The sequence below is a fragment of the Pieris napi genome, chromosome 4 (genome assembly GCF_905475465.1).
Source record: "Pieris napi chromosome 4, ilPieNapi1.2, whole genome shotgun sequence".
Taxonomy (NCBI): Eukaryota; Metazoa; Arthropoda; class Insecta; order Lepidoptera; family Pieridae; genus Pieris; species Pieris napi.
Genome location: NC_062237.1, coordinates 9,361,215 through 9,382,117, shown reverse-complemented (window position 1 = coordinate 9,382,117; position 20,903 = coordinate 9,361,215). Strand labels below are relative to the sequence as shown.

General features: G+C 34.4%; 1 protein-coding gene across 5 annotated transcripts; it reads left to right on the top strand.

Annotated features, from left to right (window-relative positions):
• The first annotated feature begins 145 nt into the window (after window positions 1-145).
• On the top strand, window positions 146-20,658 carry LOC125048707 (transmembrane protein 47). 5 transcript variants are annotated; one of them, XM_047647541.1, is made up of 7 exons: window positions 146-370; window positions 765-832; window positions 11,716-11,912; window positions 14,880-15,019; window positions 15,553-15,615; window positions 16,315-16,445; window positions 17,783-20,658. In XM_047647541.1, exons 1-7 carry the CDS (start codon window positions 358-360, stop codon window positions 17,813-17,815), a joined length of 645 nt encoding a protein of 214 aa, XP_047503497.1. In that variant the 5' UTR covers window positions 146-357; the 3' UTR covers window positions 17,816-20,658. The 5 variants fall into 5 exon arrangements, with proteins under 5 accessions (XP_047503497.1, XP_047503496.1, XP_047503493.1 ...); XM_047647540.1 differs by lacking the exon at window positions 17,783-20,658 and having other exon boundaries at window positions 16,315-16,522; XM_047647538.1 differs by lacking the exons at window positions 146-370; window positions 765-832 and adding an exon at window positions 4,071-5,077.
• Window positions 20,659-20,903: the final 245 nt, after the last annotated feature.

Below are 20,903 nucleotides of genomic sequence, written 5' to 3'. Positions count from 1 at the left end.
AACATTGCTATTTTAGGGAGGGTATTTGTAATAGTTATTTTTCTAGGTCTGCCTATTGACAATTCATTGAAAGAAAAAATTACAATTCATTTGTCATCTGTCAATATTATGATATTGTGCTCTATGCTGCATACTGTCTAGTGTCTAGTGTAATGGTAGCCTTCCTAGTCTGTGCTCTGCTATGGGGCTTGGTTATTTGTTTATGGACTGGATACTAGTTGTTTGCAATTTTGTAGAGTACACCTACACTTTAAGATAAAAACATTAAGTAAAGAATATTTATTAGCTTTTCACATGTAGTTCTCCCTTATTTAACCGTAAATATTATTTTTATTTGTATATCATAAAGACTACTAAATGGTCCAAATGTGTAAGTATATATTTGTTTCTACATTTTTTACAATTTGGTTTTAAAGACAAATTCTTCTTATTTTGGTTTTAAATAAATTATATCCTTTTATGGAGGCTTGGCTTTTCATTTCCAAATTGATATATTAAACAACCACTGAAATATTAAAACTTGTCCTTGTTTTGTTGTGAATCACAAGGTGTGTAAATACCATTTGAATGACTATGTCCATGTGTATAATACAATTTAGTTAATAATTTCAATATATCTTGACTCTATCTACTCTTTATATAAAAAAAACGTGAATAAGGCTTATCCCATTTGTTTATAGGTCAGGTTGTTTTATTTTGTAATATACCTGGTTTTTACCATCCTTGTTTAGTCCAAAATAAATTAAACAGTCATCATGTTTTAGGGGAAGAAAACAACAGGATGGCATCAACAACTATGATTGAAACAGTCACCATCACAAGACCACTCAAAGTAAGTGTGATTAGACTTAAGCAAAAAAATCAGCAAGTTAAAGTTATTATATATTTATACACATTAGGGTGGTCCTTATTTTTCGACTTTTGAATTATCCCCGGGGCACTTTCTCATTTGATTATATACCTCTAAATATGAAATACGTGTTTTTTTGTTTTTGTTTTTGTTAAGATTTAGAGGTCGCTACCAGCTGTCAAAATTTTTACAAATAAAATATTTTTTATATTATTAACAGTCAATTAGATACTAGTCTTGATGTCTCTAAATTGAGTGACAGACAAGCAACTATGGTCGTGACATCTACTTTGAAATATGCAGGCTGTGGTCCATCAGAATTTAATGTCAATAGATCTACTATGCGTCGGTAATGGGTCAAAAATCGCAAAGCTGTGCAGATTCGCTCAAAAGCGAGTTTAAACCTAATTCGTCATTAACAATCCATTGGGACGGTACACTTCTAGAACATATTATTGGACACAAAACTAAAGATCGGCTGCCAATTTTGACATCAGGATATGGAGTTTATCAACTACTCGCTGTTGCAAAATTGGAACGTGGAACAAGCGAAGCTTGTGCGTCCAGCTGTCTATGAAGCTATAAAGTCATGGAATGGAGCTATAAAGCAAAATGTTAGACAATGTTTTGACTCTACTGCTGTAAATACCGGCTTAAGGCGTGGAGTATTCGTCCTTCTGGAGCGCAAAATGAATAAAAATAAGCTTTGGTTTGCTTGTTATCACCACATAATGGAAATTATGTTGTCAGCTGTAGTGGATCAATCGCTTGCCCCATCTAGTGCTCCTGATATACAATAATTCAAAAGATTTAAGAACAATTGTAACACTATTGACCAAAGCGACTTCAAATCAATAACAGCTGATGACGCTGAGGCAAATATTCTTGCAGAAGTGGCCGCAGACAGGATTACGTTTGCATAAAAGCAACTTCAAGTACATGAACCTCGAGATGACTACAGAGAACTGTTGAATCTTACTATCATTTCCTTAGGAGGTGTTCCTGACAAAAGCGTTTCATTTCAGAGACCTGCTGGTCTTCATCGAGCTAGGTGGATGGCAAGAGCTACAAGGCAGTTTAAAAATGTATTTATTTAAGCATCAGTTTAAGCTAACGAAGAAGGACGAAAAGGCTGTGAGAGAAATATGTATTTTCACGGTGATGATTTATGTCAAATATTGATCAAGCAGTCTTCGAGTTAGTCAGCACCAAGAAACGACTTACAATTATTAATAGACCTTAAAGCTTCAACAAAAATATAGCAACTGATGCGCTGATAAAGATTTTAAATAATTTGTCAGAAGACATAGTTTCGCTTGCGTTTTTCGATGACGAAGTTTCAGTTCAAGAAAAGAAAAAAATGGTAGAAGTACTCAAAATTTAAGGCACAGAAGATTGCTTAAAACGAATAAACCTTGACAGCGCACATATCGACAAAAAAAATAGAAAACTTCGTGAGTAGTCATTCCTTAAGATTCTTCCAGACCCTAGATCTCTCATCATGTTTTTTTTAAAAGACGTCGAAACCTGGAACGAAGACGCTGATTATATAGCTGCCAAAAATATCGTTCATTCATTGCGAGTAGTGAACGACATAGCTGAGAGGAATGGAAGAATATAAAAAAATAATTACCACAAATGAAGAACAAGAGCAATATTTGCTTTTGATGGTAAAAGAGTATAGGATAAAGTACCCTAATACTAACAATTCAACCCTTGTATCTTTAAAATAAACAAATCAGTTTTCTATAAAATATCTTAATTAGTAACAATAACAATAATTTCGTAACATTTTTAAGACCTGGGTATAAAAATAAAGAATTCTAACAAATACAGATTTTCAATTTTTATTTAAAATTCAAACCTTGGTAGCGACCTCTAAATATCATTTAAAAATTTCAAAAAAAATACTGAAACACTTTTTTATGGTATATATCCAAATTACGTGGTGCCCCGCGAAATTAAAGAAAAAAATTTTTTTTCTTAGGAATAAGGACCACCCTAATACACATATAAAAATTTCAATATCAATTAACAAGTCTGATTGTTGAAGTGCTGTAACCCTTCAAAGGTTTAGAAAGTCCTGTGCCTACATCCATCCAATCATTGTTGTGGTGGAAATATCAAGGCTTTATATGCCATGGTCATTGTCTACTACAGACTAATCCGTGGTGGCTTCAATGTATGTGAAAGATTGATTTAAAACTTAATGAGGCGAACAATGTTGAAGTCAAATGATTCTTGCAGAGATAATCTAATTATGATAGAGATATCACTTACACTAAGTGGTTATAAAAGTCCTAGAACAGAGATGGGCTATAAAGATATTTTAATAGATTTTTGTCAACTACTATCCTGTGTATTAATATAAAATTGATTGAGATGTAAGAAAGGTATTGCCTATCATATTTATAAGGATAGGAAAAGGTTTTTGTCACCAAGGAAAATGTGTTGGAACCAGTTATTTTCAATATTTTTTTTTTATTTTTTTTTTTTTATTCCATATCATTATTCTATGTTTACAGTTATTACTAATTCAATAGAACAACAATATTTATACCCACACCAAAGTGTCACATGTTGTAGTGGTTAAGCTCCTTAATAATATCTTAGAAAATAAACATTTTATTTTTTTTATTGACACAACTTTTATGATTCCTATGCCTTTCATTACTTGTATAGTAATCTCAAATAGTAAATGGTAAGAAGGAACTAAATTTAACTTGTGTGTTGTTGTTAGTTGACATCATTAGGATTCTTTGGTATGGCTGTGCCTGCAAATCATAAACGAATTATTGAATCAGTCATTAAAATTGGTATAGGTTGTAATTGTTTACCAACTTGGCTGAAATTTGTTGGTGAAGGACCTTGATTACTAGCAGTAATGACTCAGCTTTCTTCCATTTATTATAAAAATCATAAAACAACAATATACTAAATAGCCTCAAGAAAATAAACCAAATTTATTATTTTTCCAATAAAAATGAACTAGTTACAGAAATTGCTTGCCCAATGTCCTCAGGGAGATAATAAAAGAATTAATTTAGAATGGTACCTACCTACTTAGAGTATAATAATTTCTTTCGTCATTGATTTACTTCTGTAACACAAATAATGGTACACTAATCATTCTAACTTTGTTATTCTGAGCTACATGTGGGTACATGTGGTTCTAGTTGGTACTTGGTACATAAAACTTGTATTGTATTTAGAAAATGAGTTATGTATAAACTTCTCGCAGATAAATTATATAAATTCGTCCTAGATCTACACTTTACGTGATTGTTAACATTATCGTTACTAAACGACGTATGAATTTTCAAACCGGTTAATTTTTGTAATTGCATATCTCATTACAATAATATTTAATATCCATTTAGATGTCTAACGTCTATCCAATTAAGAACGGGTACACTGTGCACGTGAGTGAGATATTATGTAGGAAAACCTAGAAATGCCTGAAGCCCAGTATTGGATTAGTGGGCAGACTTACATTTAGTGAAGTATCGTGTCGGAATGGAAGCACACGGGGGTTTGACGCCTAGTAATCTTTGGCAACCAGGTGAATTGGCACGTCGCATGATGGGAGAGCGGCCGTCTCCGGTACCTCCTACCAGGGAGCTGTGGCCTTCTGCATCTGTACAACAGCCGCTCAGCATTAGCACTTTACACATAGCATATTTGAAAGATGAAGATTTAACTCCGAGAAGAGCATCGACATTACCTCCTCAACCATATTCTCCTACAACCATCCCCATAGAACATGACTACAAACCTGGATTGTGCACTGTTGGAACAAATACGGAGCCTCCTCTTTCGCTCTTTGTTAGACTCAAAAAAATGATAAAAAGAGAAGAGCGCGACACAAACGTTTTTCCACCGCCGATAGAGTTTACTCCTATTAATAGGGAAAGTACTTCGGATTACGATGAATCACCACTAGAGCGCGCGTTTAACGGAATAAAGAAAGTAATTACAGGAGCTAAATACCGTATAGCACCCCGGTCTGACACGGCCGAAAGCCCAAAAATAGTGTACGACACGTCTAAGCCTGGCGATAGGATGGTTTCTACATTTGGTGCTAGTGAATCTAGAAAGTGGTTTAAGTTACCATCTCGGGCAAGTTACGTTCGGCGCCTTCGGACCGTTGTTGACTGTTGCCATCGAACACCCCGACGTCCCCCTCGGCGTAATGTGCAACCGAACCGAACCTTGCAGATCACACAGGTGTGACAACCAAAAATTGGTGTAGAAATTTATTTATATAGATTATTTGAACTGTTCCAGAGCACCTTTCGTGCTGAGTGCCGTTTACTAGAACGATCCAAGCTTAAGTAGCATTTTGGCTAATAAAAGTGTTTTCAGTAATCTGTGTTTTGTTATCGCGCGGGAGGGTGTGAGTGGCAAGTGATGCAGGGCGGCGAGACGGGACAGTCTCGCGCGAGGCGCTGTGTCGCCCGGTCTCGCCGCCCTATATGAGACCCGCCCTCCGAGCGTCTAAATACATTATTACTTCCAATAAAACAAAAAATCCCTCTCTCTCCTGATTACCTGCTTGTTATTTATGTCGAAGTATTTGCTCTGAAACAGTGCTTTTATATTTGAAGAAGGTACAGGTTTTTGTCTAAACCTCAAAGTCGGCGCGGCTCAATGCGCAAAATTCTTAAGCCAGATATTATGTGATTTAAGTCTATGGAGCTACTTTTATTATAACCTAATATTTGTTTTGTCCTATATATAGCACAAGTAGATAGGTCACGCACGGTGTGTATTGACATTTGCGTTATTAAATTCGCTAGATTAAGTTATAACTAGTGTGGCCTATTTTTTAAATGCACACATAAAACATAAGAGTGCACTCGTTAATTGGAGGAGTGTTGGAATTATAATTAAAAAATCGATCTTTAAAAACTTACAAATACTTCAAGTGATCAGAAAATAAACATTTACTTTTGCTTCTAACACAAACAGAATGTTACATTCCTCAATACAAAACTATAATTGGAAAAGAATTCTATTTGTTCTGAAGGGATAGCCAGCTTAATTCGTTACAGGAGCATTCCTGTTAAAGGAATACAAATATTTTATGTATTTTCTAAACAATGCATCCGGTCATGTATTATGGAAACAAATGAGTTCATAAATTGTTCAGTCACTAGTGTTATTATTGTTATTTATGATATATCTGTTCCTGATATATGTATATGTATTACGATGATAAAAAAATAGCCGTTTAAAAATATTATTTAAACTGACTGTATGTGTGTGTGGCTGTTAGGAATCAATATATTGAATAATATATACCAATAATTTAATTGATTTATTTATTTTTTCATTACGCCAACCAACGGCATAAAGTCTTGATAAGTAAATTTTGTTTTGTTATATTTATTATTTTATCTTATTATTGTTGTAGAGCTCCTAATATTTATGGTCTAAGATCCCGCTATACAACGACCTTCACCGAGATGCTTATTTAATGAAACTTATTTTATATATAATTTAATATGTCAATAAATATAATCCATATGGGTTGCCTAGCAAATTTCAGTCCAGAGTATTTTTAATTAATTTAAAAAAATAATATTTTTTAAACATTTCACCGGTATGATTATTAGATAAATTCTATACCAATCGAAAGTATGAAGCCCATAGAATATGCAAGAGTTAGGTTGTTTATAATCAATTAATTATTTATGTGTATATTTTTTATGTGACACTAAAGTATATATACATCTTTAGTATAAAAGAAGGTTATAGTGATACATATATAATACTACCCTGCTTAAAAATATTGATTAAAAAAAGTTCAAAAAATTTACTACATGCAAATTATAAAAAAAAAATTTTTTTTAAATATTAATTAAACATACTCTGGACTGAAATTTGCTAGGCAACCCATATGGATTATATTTATTGACATATTAAATTATATATAAAATAAGTTTCATTAAATAATCATCTCGGTGAAGGTCGTTGTATAGCGGGATCTTATACTATTATGGAAATAAAACAGTCGACGTTATTAAAGTTGGGATTATTATTCGAATCTTTTAAATTAATCTATTACATAGGTACAAAAACAATTTTTTTAGGTAAAACGTTATTTTTAAATAGAAAACAAGTATTTTATTCATACTCCGCTTGATGTAGGTATGTATATATTTTTTTTTACTAAGCGTGATTTTTTAAAAGCCCGAATTAAAAAAAAACTACTTTTGTATCATTTCTTATATTTCGAAATTGTTAAAAAAAACTATAAATTCATGCTGTCGGGATGATCCTCGTTTTATATTTAATTCGTTTTTGTGACTTCCAATAAAACAACATTTTCTATGGAACTCATTGGGTCAAATTGTATTTTCTAGCTTCTATGACCTTCTAACTTTTACCACACGATGAGGAATAGTAATCATTGCATTTATGCTGTGTCAGTATTGTTTCACTTACGTCTTCGATGGCTCGTTCCTTGACTTTCACAATAAAAAACAAAAAAAAACAAGAGAACATTGACTCAATACTAATGTAATAAACTCTCTTGTTTATGCGAAATTCATATAACGTATGAATAGAATGGGACTCTTGAGCTTATTCACAGCTGCATAAAGATTATTTTGTACCTTTTTCTATTATATATATGTATGTACATTTATTTCTGAACGATCTACATAATTCAATATATAAAGATAGGTTAGGTAAACAGTGTACTTTAATAACCTCGTGCGGATCTTTGCAAAGAATTAAGGAAAAATATCCCTTTGAGCGTTTTCCGTTTTTACAGTCGAGTTCACGTTTTAATAAACCTTTTCAAACGTTTGAACAAATATACCTGCCTTGGAAATAATAGGATACAGCGAATTCAGAACGAAGTAAATAAAAATATCTGTTATATAGTAAGAACAATAGGCAGGTAGAAGGTAAAACAATATAGTCTTAATAAATTCATAATAGAATACGAGTCTATATTAAGAGAATCATTACTTTTTAAACTATTTAAATCCTCGTCTTTACACGAGATGTTGCCGAGATATCAGGTGCCACCGAATTGTCTCAGAAGCTGCAAATTATTACATATTATGTAAATTAATATATTATCTCACATAATATTATTAAAAAAACTGCATAATGTTTTTGTGCTATGAGTAAACTTTTTTATAATTAAAAAATTAATAAATATAAATTAAAAGAGTACACTTTAGTACAAAAATATGAGACAAAGCTGACGTCACAGACAAAAATAAAATTATTTTCCATTTCCGAATATGGAAATGATGACAACCCTGAGGTTTTGACGATATTTGTTTGGCTTTAATAATAAAAAAAGTTAAATGTGATATCAATCTTTGTTTAACTTTTATTGAAAGGGAATTGAAATTGATTTTTTTTGCTAATATATCCGAGTGTAACCTAGATATGGGTCCTACCTTTCGTTAAATATTCTTATGTGACGCCAGTAACCTCATTTGGTTACTACCCCCGTATTTGTAATACGCATTTGTTCCGTCACTCCCTGACCTAATTCGAGAAGTCATGCGGAAGTTCTGCTCGTTGATGCCGGTAGCGGTACCCTAGTTTATTGGTAGAATTTGCACTGAAATTCTTGATATTTTGAAAGCTGATAAACGCTTGGTTTCCCATTTTTAGTAATATCTACCTACTTAGGAATTGGGTCATCTGATTTCAATGAGATGGCCTATTTTGAAAGTTGCAGCGGAATTTTTATTTTTTATATTGTCTTTAAATTTTTTGGCAAACAAATATAAAAAGAAGTAAGATCATTCAAGTCAACTTTTTCCATTCCAAATGTGATTCGCGTGATAGAAATATAATATTTGCGTTATTAAATGCAACCACAGATAAATATGCGTTAACTTAATGCAATACAGTATTTAAATTATAGTATGTAGTTTAATATATGTACTCTAATCAGCTCATATGTTTCATCAGTATTTGATCAAATTGTTATTCTTCCTTTAGTTTTGAAAAAATTGTGTATTATTGTATTTATCATTAAAGGAGGTAATCGATAGTTGCTTGCAATTTTATATTCCGGTATAATAAGGAACATCTCTCGATTCTGAGTCTAGTGAAAAGTCACTTAAGTGCATAACAGTGAAGGCATGCGCTAGTGTGCGGCGGGTAGTGTTAGTGTGTGTGTACGCGCATGCAGGGGCGCGCGGGCGCTGGCCCCGTGGGGCTCCGCACGCAGCCGCGCGCCCTGCCGCCTGTGTTACCTCCACCGCCCCAGTTCGCATCTGACCAAGACGAAATGCCATCCAACCAAATCGCACAGGTATTTTACGAAAAAAACACATTTTTATTAGGTACTCGTGAAGCCGGCCTAAACAGACCGATAGATATCAAAGCCATCGTAACTAAGCAAGTAATTATATTGAGGTATTAATTATTTCTATGATAGTGATATTTCCACTGGCTCTTACGGTATGTATGATTAAAATTCAATGTTTTTGAAATACGGGAATCATTTAATTCTCGACTCTTACCTTGATAAAATTAGTATTGAGTATCCCTGTAACGTAACTAGAATAACGGAATGTTACTTTATTAAAGAGTTGTGAATTCTTTCTAGTTCTATGTAGGGTATAGACCACAACTTAGTAGAACAAATACAACGTACCGTAAAAGGACAAAGGGAACTGGAATGAATGCGTCTGCCGACTTTGATATTGCGACGTTAGTTCAAGTTGACTTGCTTCCCTTGAATTACATAGAAATACATTATATATTCAACAATTCATCATTATTAAGTAGAGCTTAGAATATGATGTCAGTAAAGTTTTGTACATTGCTTATATAATGAATTTGTAATACGTAGTCCTACATACACACACATTACATTGTATAATGATTATTATATAATTTCTGATTTATTTACTAATTGTAGATAGCGCCTTGATAAACAGTATCTTTTGATAAAAAATCCCTAAAAAGATTTGGTATAAAAAGTAAGTATCAAAGAGGTCTATTGATCTCATAAAACCATTTGACATTTGAATAAAGATATTCTATGTCAGTTGTTCTACTCAAAGCCAAGATTTCCCTTGGCTGTTTAAAAGATCTAAATACATTTTAATTTGTTACTTGAATGAACTGCAATTGAATAAAGCGGAATTATTCACGTGCACGTGGCCCCAAATTATCAAATCATTACAATTTTATGAATGCCAGGGCTTTTATTAACATTTCCGGTACTTACATTAAAGGGTCAATATTGATTAGGTTATAATGCTTGTAGGGATTAGTTGACATCACGCACATTCGAACCAAGTCATTCTAATCTCCGCTTCTCTTCCCTTGTGCTTAGTTCTCATTATATACTCCATAACCAATTCGACTTAGGGTCGTTCAAGAAAAAAGCGTACCAATTCTTAAAAGGCCGGCAACGCACTCGCGAACCCTCTGGCAATGCAAGTGTCCATGAGCGGCGGTATCAATTAACATCAGATGAGCCTCCTACCCGATTGTCTGTTCTATAAAAAAATGTTAACATTCATTTGTGAGAACTGTTCTTTTTACAATTGCAAGTAAATTAAGAAATATAAAACCCTAACAAAACAAAATATAGATTTATTTAACATAAGCTACTGTCTGTCTTAGCTTTGCGTGATTCGCATGCGACATCGATTTTGTCTGCAAAGTGCAAGGAAAATATTAAAGCGTTTGAGATTTGTAGGAAAGGGAGGACGCGACGCGACGAAACTTAGGGGTGCAATTTCTATCGCCAACCCCGTGTTGGTCTTAACAGCTGATGGTCCACTCGCGTGGGGTCGTATTCCGATCGATCCAACACCCCGCCTCCCCTCGAGACACTTTCACGTTTTTCTTGCCCTCGCGTTTTCCTTTTTAATTCCTAGTTCCACTTTCGAGGGCTTGATGGATCACAAGGTGCGCAACGCGAGCGAGCGTGCTTTGTTTTGACGTTCTTTATGTACCTACAGCAAGAACTTAGCGTCCTTTTCACGTATGTAGTTTTGTACTTAATGAGGGTACGGAACAATAGGGCTTACTGTATGTACATGGTTATTGGTTACTGTGTGTTGCGCATCTGTTTTTACTTATATTACTTAAACCAGCCAACCATTTTGTTCAGATTCAGGCGTTCAGAGCAAAATCTCCATCGAGACTGCTCCTCTCTGTCAACCGTGTCTATCTAGACTTAGGATGTGTCGCCTTTTAAGCCTATTTATTAGGTCCGGTATAGTTAGTTGCGTGGCAAGCTTATTAGGATGCATTTCTAACCTTTTTCTGTATTTCATACTCCAGGTCTTGATCTCCTCTTTGACAGTCCTGATTTTGAGGTGTTCATGAATCTCCTATGTTTTTATAAACCACGGACAGTTGGATATTTGTTTCAAGATGTAATTTTGAACCCTCTAGTCTGTATGATACTTATGTTAGAGTCACACGCCGAACCCCATTATTTTATTCGTATAGAACACTGGGAAGGAAGTAGGACATCGTAGATGTGATCTTTAATGGATAAGCCTTAAATACGACGATATTTATGCAAAGCCATGTAAAGTGATGTCATCCCGGAATAATAGCATCATTGATAGTTGCATGCAAATGAGTTATGACAGTCAGCTGATCTCAATTCTATGTGAAGATAATCTTTAGACATAATATCGTAGTCTAAAGTTTCTAAGTTTAATATATTCTACATAGCAAAAGTTACTGTTTACTTATACGATCCGATTTGTAAAACCAAGAAAAGGTCGTCGTATCTAGTACAATATTGTATACTAAATTGTTTTTATGTTGTAATGAAAAGAAATAGATGTTAATTATTGTATGTTATAAACAATCCTTGGTGAGCCGTGGTAAATTAAATTTTGCAATTTCAGGTAATCGCGTTAATATGCGGCCTGCTGGTGATTATACTGATGGTGCTGGGCCTCGCATCAGCAGACTGGCTGATGGCTGCAGGCTGGCGGCAGGGCCTGTTCATGCACTGCATAGATCCAGAGGCACCGACGCCTTTGCCTTTCGACATCACTGCTCAGCCAGGGTGCTACGCCGCGAGGCCCGCGCCATACATTAAGTAAGCTATAATATTTACTAATTCCTGATATATTTTCTTTCTAGTTCATTCCAGAGTTTATAATAACATTAAGTAAAATTGAACTTCTAGGTTCTATTTAGGTTAAATGTTTCTCAATATAGGTAAGGTAATATTTATTTATTAACACTTCGTTGCATACAAAAATATAATACAAATGACATAATTAAATGAATAGGAGGGGTTATCTGGAAGCCTTATCGCTTTCGAGCGGTCTAATCTAATATCGCAAATTGGACTCAAGAAATCGTCGAAAAAATAAAATAAGTAAATGTCTAAACACAAACTTTTATTCTGACAGATTAGTTTTTGTGAAATTTCCTTGCTCACTGGGCCCTTTAAAAAGATTTTAAACCATACCGCTTCATTATAGTTAACAATGTAATACTCGACACCAAACTTCGATCAAGTGGTCAATACAAAATCGTTCCGGCAGTTGCGTATTGCACGCTACATGCGCCTTTGATAGGTAACATAGCGAAGAGTTTGAAGAGCTATTCAGCCCCGATAGTTTGTTTGGACTACTTGACCGAATTACTGCAATACTGCAGTTTTATACCGAGCAGGATTTGAATCGATAACTAAACGATTACCTACTAGAAAAATATATTTGATATGGGTCTATGAGAAAACAATATCGTATTTAACACCGACGCTTCGAAAATTCGATGGCATGTCTATTGCCTATTTGTTCTTAAAATGACAACTGTGATTAAACAAGTCGCAATCGATTTGTTGGGTCAAGGACAGCGGCTCGCACTGTTTTTGAGAATACAAAAACATTTTTAATTCGAAAGTTTACTGAATACTTTGTTTTATGTATTAACGGAAACTCAAAGCTTTGAAACATTTTGTAAAGGTCTTTAAAGAACTGCTTTACAAACTGCTCATAATTTTTTTTTTACCCATCTGCAATCAGCCTCTTGGCTTTTATCAGATTTTGATGCGATCAGGGAATGCAAAAAATTTGTTTTCCCTCCTTAACTCGCAAACTATCATACTGCAAGTCTCGCCCTTCTCAGCCGAAACACACAGTCCGCCGTCGGAGACAGTCTTGGAAACGGCGGACTGTGGAGATTGAGGGGGTTGACGTGTTGCTGAAGTCTCGTTTTGTGTTTTTTGGTTGATTTTGTAATGTCTTCCTCGGTAGTAGTGGATTTATGGACACACAGCATTACAAAGCTTATTATTAGCATGCCCTTGCTTGACTTTTATATGGTCTTGCCATGTTAAGCGTTTATCCAGGTGCATGCCCAAGTATTTGGCTGTAGTCTGTTTTGGCAAGACAGCTGCTTCCAGAGTCACCGGTGAACACTGTCCTTAACCTTAACACTTCTTTATGTGAACGTGGACTGATTTCGCTGAGCTGGCACGTTTCCTCCATTGTTTTAGCCGTAATCCTATTGTGACCAGGCATTCCTGTAGTTTTCCTGTCTTTACTGAATTTAATCGAAAAATATGTTGTACAAGTTACACGCGTCACAGTTACAGAATGAGTCAGTGTTATACCAGTTTCTTGACACGTGTACCGTTGCTTTTACGCACAAATTACTTCACTTCATTATTTCACTTTTGTTCTTTGTTTTTGTATTGAGCACTGCACAATTCCTGCACTTTAGGATATTCAATTATACTTAACTCGAAACGTCACTCTGATAAAGCGCTGTAAATTTGAGAATTACTAATTACAATATTTGTGCGCGAAATAATATTTACACTATTTTATCTCGTGATACCACCACTTTTTGTACTTTTCAACCGATAAAACTACTTGTATGATTTTAAAAATGTAATAATACAATCTTTGTGTCCCCGACACGAGATGTTTCATGTGTGTAGACCACCCGCAACTTTCTTGTTTAAAATGCTCATAATAAAGAAGAAATCCAGGATATAATAAGTAATAAAGGTAGGAATCTCTTAAATTACGACTAGAATTGGCAGCGAGCTCTCGCTGTCGAGTGGTATACTTGTCAAATTAAATTAAAAGCGATTCATAATTTCTGTTTGTCAGTTTGCAGTAGGCACTTTGCAATTTGCGAAATGAATAGCACTTACTCCCGTCTCAATGTTTTATACGAGCAAGGAATTTTAAGCTTTCAAGTCCTTTAATAAAACTATGTTTTTTTATTAAGAACAAATCTAATTTCTCAACCAGCACCTTATAACATATGGAATTTTATGTTATGTTTTACATTGCTGTTGTTTGAATTCAAAATTGTGCCCCACACAGGGTCGGTGCGAAAAGAAATAAATTCTGGAACTGATAAAAAATATTTTGTTTAGTACAGTTAATTTGAATCTTTTATGAGCTGATTATAGTTTCTGTCACAACAATTTAACAGTAAAAAATATTGTATAAATATGAGTAAATATGGAGCAAGGTCATCGAGCGTATCTCGGTTACCGAAGCTGTGTTCAGCTGGCGAGATAATGATATGCAAAGTGCGGACATCTGCGACAAACTGCGAGGTAAACATTGGCGGTTTTAATTACAACTTATAAAAGATTCCTTTGTCTGTAAACTCTTTGAACTACAAGTGACTGAAGTTATACAGGCATCTAGTTGAACGGCTTTTAATATCCAACCTTTTTTGTATCTTGTTGATTTATGAATAATGCTTTCATTTTTTTATACTGCCATTTCGTAGTTTTTGTTAATTAAACTGTTACTTCACACCTCACTTTTTTGGACTTACAGTCTAGAGTTCGAAGACATTTTTAATGTACTTCATTGGCTATCAAGTAAATGAGCGATATTTAAATTAGGGTTAATAAATAAAATAAATTATAAAATTAAATTGAGCTGTAAAGGGAAACATAGGAAGGAAACATCCTGATCCCAAATTTCTAGGCCTAAAACGTATCTATAAAACATGCAAAAATCCGTGATCCACAAAAAGTGTTTGATATTATTATTGTTATGCATAATTATTTTTGTGTTTTCAGAGCGGCAGCCGGCTTGTGCGTAGCAACGCTGGCGGCGGACGTGTGCGGAGCCCTACTTACGGGGCTAGGGCTACGGTCAGCGGATCACCGTACAAAGTTCCGATACTATCGGTTCGCCGTTCTTGCCATGTCGCTTGCACGTTAGTATATCTTTATCTGTTCTTTTTTAGTTACATAAAACAAGTTATTGTCAATATGAGAACGCCCTATATTTACTAAGATAATGCAATCTCTAAATACTACAATTGTTGCGTTTAACACTTTCACACTTAGCTTTCACAATATTCCCGCTATTGTCTCTTGAAGTTAAATGGTATGTATCGTCTCTTAAGTTATAGAAAAAACAAAATGTTTGCTTCTTTACTTTACAATATCACTTATCTAAACCTTTTGAAACAGATTTTGAAACTTGTTATATATGTTTAATTAATAACTTTCCTTAAAAAAAATTTGCTATTTGTTTTTAATACCATCGCAAGATCTTATAAGGCATGGAGGAAACATTTCAGATTAATTTGCCATTCTTTCTGGAATATTTCAAGAAAGAAGTGCTCGTTTCTGTGTGACATGTACTCAGGGCCTCGGTGTTTAAAATTTTTGGTGTTTGAAATGATGGCTATAGATAAAGCAATTCTTGGCAAAAGCAAAATAAATTTCTTTTTTATTATTTCAGTAATGTGCATCTTAATAGCGCTGGTGATATACCCGGTCTGTTTCGCCGCCGAATTGAATTTAGGTAAGTTCATTTAAAGTTGATAATATTCCTGATGTGTCTCCGTTTTTGTAAATTAAGCAGTTATAACATGAGACATTAAAACAAGGGCGTGTTTACCCTATCAGAAAAAATATATACATATATCTAAATAATAAGTATAAGAATTTTAATTGAACGTTTTAGCTAGGATTTAGTTAGGATTATGATTTAGTCTTTATTGCTATGTATTAAGGTGTATTTTACAGTGAAACGAGGTCTCATACTTCGCCTAAAAAGTGCTCACTTATGTTCATTCTAGGCGTTTTTAAACCAAAAGACACACTTGAAAAACAAGAACCTTTCGAAACAGCTAATTTAGTAAACTGATGATAAAGATATAACGTGACCTATTTTGTAATATATTTCTACTACTTTTAAAGACGGTTATAGTTTTACAACGGCATTGTTTTATTTATTTACCTAGCTAACAGCTTTTATAAATATAATAAAACCAAATGTATAAAAATTAACAAAAAAAAAAAAATACCATTATCGGCGTACCCCAGTAAAATATTATATTTTTTATAGGGTACTTGTACCTATAAATAGTGGTGTGTCTCTGCGTACGTATGTGTGCGTGGTTGCGTGTGCGAAAGAGAGTATGTATGTATTTACTCAAATAAAACGTACTTAAAATAACTCAAACATCTCATTTGCAATATTAAATAATGTCTTCTACAGGCAACAGATCGGTGTGGGAATTCGGTTGGGCGTACGGCGTGGGTTGGGGCGCCGCCATTTTCCTTTTCGGCGCAGTCGTGTTGCTGCTCTGTGACAAGGAGAGTGAGGAGCTCTACTACAAGGAACGGAAAGTGAGTCAGCCATTAAACTATCACACACATGCATGAGATATTTTGTATATATTTATTTAAATAAATTGTGGTTTTTATGTGGATTTTTATTTTGTTATTTTCCTTTTTGCCATGTGTGTAAATAAAATATTTTCTTGTCTTGATTTTATCATTTTACACCTGTAAAAAATGTAGAAAAGAAGTTTAAAACCTCATGAATTCATGTTAGCTGTTCATTGTTTCACGTAGTTATGACTAGTTTTGGAATATAAATTAATACATAGCTATTTAATTTTATGGGTGAGTATCAGCCTTCGCGGCTGAGTATAATGGCAGTTGGTGTATAACCCCTCGCGGCTTTTTATGGGTTATACACTGGCTACTCTCTTGCAAAGCAGTACTCAGTAATAATTGTTGAGGGTTCGTAGGCAGAAAGAATACTTGCACAAAATTTTCTATGATTAAAAATAATAATTTATTGCATTAAGTGTATATAGTACGACTTTCAGCATGGGCTGTCTCTATATTTTGCTGTTCTATATATGACCAGTTCCCCGCAATTGATCATTTGTTTTCACTAAAGTCGAGAGCTAACCTCAAGTCCAAAATTTATAGTTACACATTTAAGTTTCAAATAGTAAATTAAACGTTTTGTAATTTCATGTCAGTTAAAGAAATGAATATGACAAAATTATGTTAGTTCAAGTACTTACTTGAGGCATATTTTATATCTTCATACATTAGGGTCTTTTTCCACAAAAAAACCATCCAGATGAATGATATTTGGGAATAAAGATGGACTAGTCTAAAACAGCACAGGTGTTTATATCGAAAAAAAATAAGTTCCAAGCGTCAGTCAGCAAAAAGTATACTTACAATAAAATTAATTAAGTTAATAATAAAAAATGTGTGTGTACTTATGTACACGCGTTAGAAGATATATAGGTACGCGATAGATACTTCTTTAACGTAACAAGATAAAAATACAAATTTTTATTCTTTTCAAATATTTTATTCTACGTTTGTAGAAAAAAAGACACTAACAATAGAAAAAAGGTATTTAATACAAGTTTTATTATAACGTAAAATAGTTAAGAAAAGTTTATTTAAATATCACAAAATAAAATGTTGACTATATCTAACTTCAGTGTGTCGGTTTTATGTGACGGTGTGCGCGCGCATCGCAAAAAATTACTCTCATAATTTTTCCCTAACGCGCCATAGGAAGTATGTATTACAAAAAGCACTTATTCAGCATTTCTTCGGCTATGCGTTTACGTTTAGTACTCGGTAAAACGTCTCGTTTGGTTAAAGATGTTGACAAAAGCTACAGAGATTGTACGAGAAATAATTTGCAGGTCGTGAGCGGTGAAGCGAGTGCGCGCCCCTAGGGCCGCGGGCGCCTGCCCGACCTCGTGCCGTGAGGCCGCTAGTGCACGCACACACGCACACACACACACGCACACCGCACTAACGCACGCACAAGAGTGGACCACTCGCGACCAACCCCACGTTTATTACGTGTAGGCTGGCGCAACTTTGACATCTTTGTGAGTATATTGGGTTTATAATTTTTTTGGTATTCTTTGTAAATTAAAATATTGGTGGCGGAAACTAGATCTCAAAATGTTTTGTTTCCGCTTGTATTTTTTGTAACTAAGTTTTTTATTCTGGGTTTCTGGAGCTACTCGAACAGAACGGTAGAGTCAACAGCCCTAATGGCTTGTCAGAAAAACTTGATGTCACAAGAAATTAAGAATGGTTCCATTCCAATTTTTACCGAACTGTTCGAATCGCACGTAAATATTGTTTTAATCATTATTTATATTTTATATTCTAATTAAGTGATGTGGTCCAATTGTTGTTAGTAAGTTTCAAGAAATCGTCATTTTATATTGTCTAAATTACTTGAAATTTGTTAAAATATCGTAACGTAAGTTGCGTGTTACGTGCGGTGGTGTAAACAAATATATCGGCACGTTGGAAAATTGACCTTGTCATAATGTACGCCTTTGCAGCTCTTTTAAATGTGCAAGGTAAATCATTGGATTATGTACGTGCACAGTATGGCGCATCAGTTTGCCAACGTGCGGGTAATGGCATTTGGTCTGCTGCGATAACGCACGGATACTGTACGACTCGCATTTGTTTTTGTTATTTTACACCTTTCTTTGCTTTACGGAGCAGTTTGTGATTATATTGTACAAACAATACACTTTTGGTTTTTCGTATGATTTCGAAGACGTTTACAAATGTTTTTTTTTTATTAGTTAGTAAGTTATTTTAATTTATTTAAGCTTTAACTTGGATATGTTTGAGTATTAGAATTTTTCACCGAAGGCGCTTTTTCGCCCGTTCGAATGTAGAATCTCGTTTAGGCGGAGTCGTTTGGATGTAACCTCTAAATTAGCGCTCGTCGCTCGTCAAAATTACCTAGATCACATAAGATCGCCTCTCGGCCGTATTGCGTTGATGTTAATTTTAAGGTTTATTTAGGGCACGTTCGGCGCGAAGGCGTCGGTCGACGATCGGCGGTCCCTCGGGTATTATCCGTTCCAAAGAGCGTCGATGTTATTTATTCGCTTTAACTTATCGGTTGGTCCTTAGCGGGTTGTAAATAGATGTGTGGTAGACCGGTCGGTGGCGTGTAGTGCGGCGGCAGCGCGGCGGCGGGCAGGCGGCGGGCGGCGCCGGTCGCCCGCACCTCTCTCTCTGTCTCCTTTCTTCTCTTCTCCAGCTCTCGGCGGCTCTCCTCTCTCCTCGGAGAATGAGAGCGGCCTGACCTGCGTTTTGTACTACGAACTTGTATTCTAGAGCTACTGCACAATTAGTGTAACGAGTGTGCTTGAGTGAATCTCTGCGACGTGGAGTCGGCTCTTCGTTCGCGTAGTCGCGATTCTGATTAACGGGCTATGACTACTGAGATATAATGGAATTAATTGTGTCGAAGTTACCTTCGCTAGGGTATATTAAATGTATTTTATTATTTATTGTCACGTGTACCGATCGATTCGGTCCCGTTCGGCCTCGGTGATACTGTCGGGAATCTCGTTTATGTTAAGAAATGATAAATATCCTTTTTGGAATTGAAAATTATTTCACGAGATATTTTCTTAATGTTTATAATAATAGTTGTCTATGAATTATAATTGTATCGCTAGGACAGCTGTAGGTTAATGTTAAAAATTCTAACTTCTAAGGCAACTAATTAAGTATTCTAACTTCGGATCTACATTTTGCGTTTGAATTGCAATTGCAATATATATATTCGTATTGAAATATTTTATTCCTATTTAAAATAAATTTTCATTCATAAAGTACAATTAAATGTGAACACTGTACATATTCAGATAATATTCGATAATGAAGTTCTAGAATTATGTATAACTATTTGGATTAACTTCACACGTAAAATGTGGATCTTTTAAACTAAAATAGTGTTTATAGTTCTGTAGAAAAGATGGTATTTTTTGTAATCTGTAATCGTTTATCTTAAACACTATTTCGAAATCAATTATTTATTGGTTAATGCTTTAATTTTATACATTTTATGAAATTTACATCATTTGGTTTGTGATAATTGTTTATATGTTAGGATTTAGTAATCTATTGACTTTACTAATTATATTGCATTTATCAAGAAATATGTTTAAAATCGCACTGCCATTGATTGACTAACATGTTGATAGAAAATGTCAATGAAAAATATTTCAAAGATATTCTTAATTGTAATGTTTTAGCAACGTTTTGATGAAAAGTTTTCTTGCTCGGGACGTTTACTTCGTTTAGTCTGAACTGCGAAATATTATAATAAAAACATTTACTAAGTGTTTCATCGAATCACGACTTGCATCTGATAACCATTGATTGACTTCTTAATATGTTGACTGTTTTAATCGATGTTACAGTACAGACTATGTGATTTAAATATTGTATCTACTTTAGTGTAAATTTTCATAGATAATCTAGCTACTTGTTTTTGTGCAACGTTAATGTGCTTGGGCAATATGCATTTGTCTGCGCTAGTCAATGTTAACCAGAAATGAGGCTTGTTGCATTAAAATTCTCATAAACAGTATTTTGACTTATTAAAATGTCAATTAACGTTCAGTTATTTTGTAAGTTATTTCGTAGTATTAAAGCAGCTGCAATTGCCTAAGTAATTAACAACTCGATTCCTTTAGCCAAATGATGTCATATCAATGAGATTGAATAAAGTAATAAATATAGTGAAGGCGTTGTTTTATTTATTTTGAACCTTGAATGATTAATGAGTCAGTTGCCAGAGGGGTCGCAAGTGTGTTGCCGGCCTTTTGGTACGCTCTATTCTTAAAGTACCCTAAGTTGACTTGGCTGGGAAATACTTCTAGTGGTGCTCGGCAATAACTGCTATAAAAAAAGGCTCAGTTTTGGATGTCGAGGTGAATACGACTGGAATTTTGTATTCTGCCACGACGTCCGATGTTCGAACTCAGCTGC

Excerpts from the sequence above, each read along its gene's own strand:
- LOC125048707 (XM_047647537.1), top strand. The coding sequence starts at position 4,367 with ATGGAAGCACACGGGGGTTTGACGCCTAGTAATCTTTGGCAACCAGGT. Across the intron at positions 5,078-11,715 it reads GAACCTTGCAGATCACACAG|GTAATCGCGTTAATATGCGG; the intron begins GTGTGACAACCA and ends TTGCAATTTCAG. Across the intron at positions 11,913-14,879 it reads AGGCCCGCGCCATACATTAA|AGCGGCAGCCGGCTTGTGCG; the intron begins GTAAGCTATAAT and ends TTGTGTTTTCAG.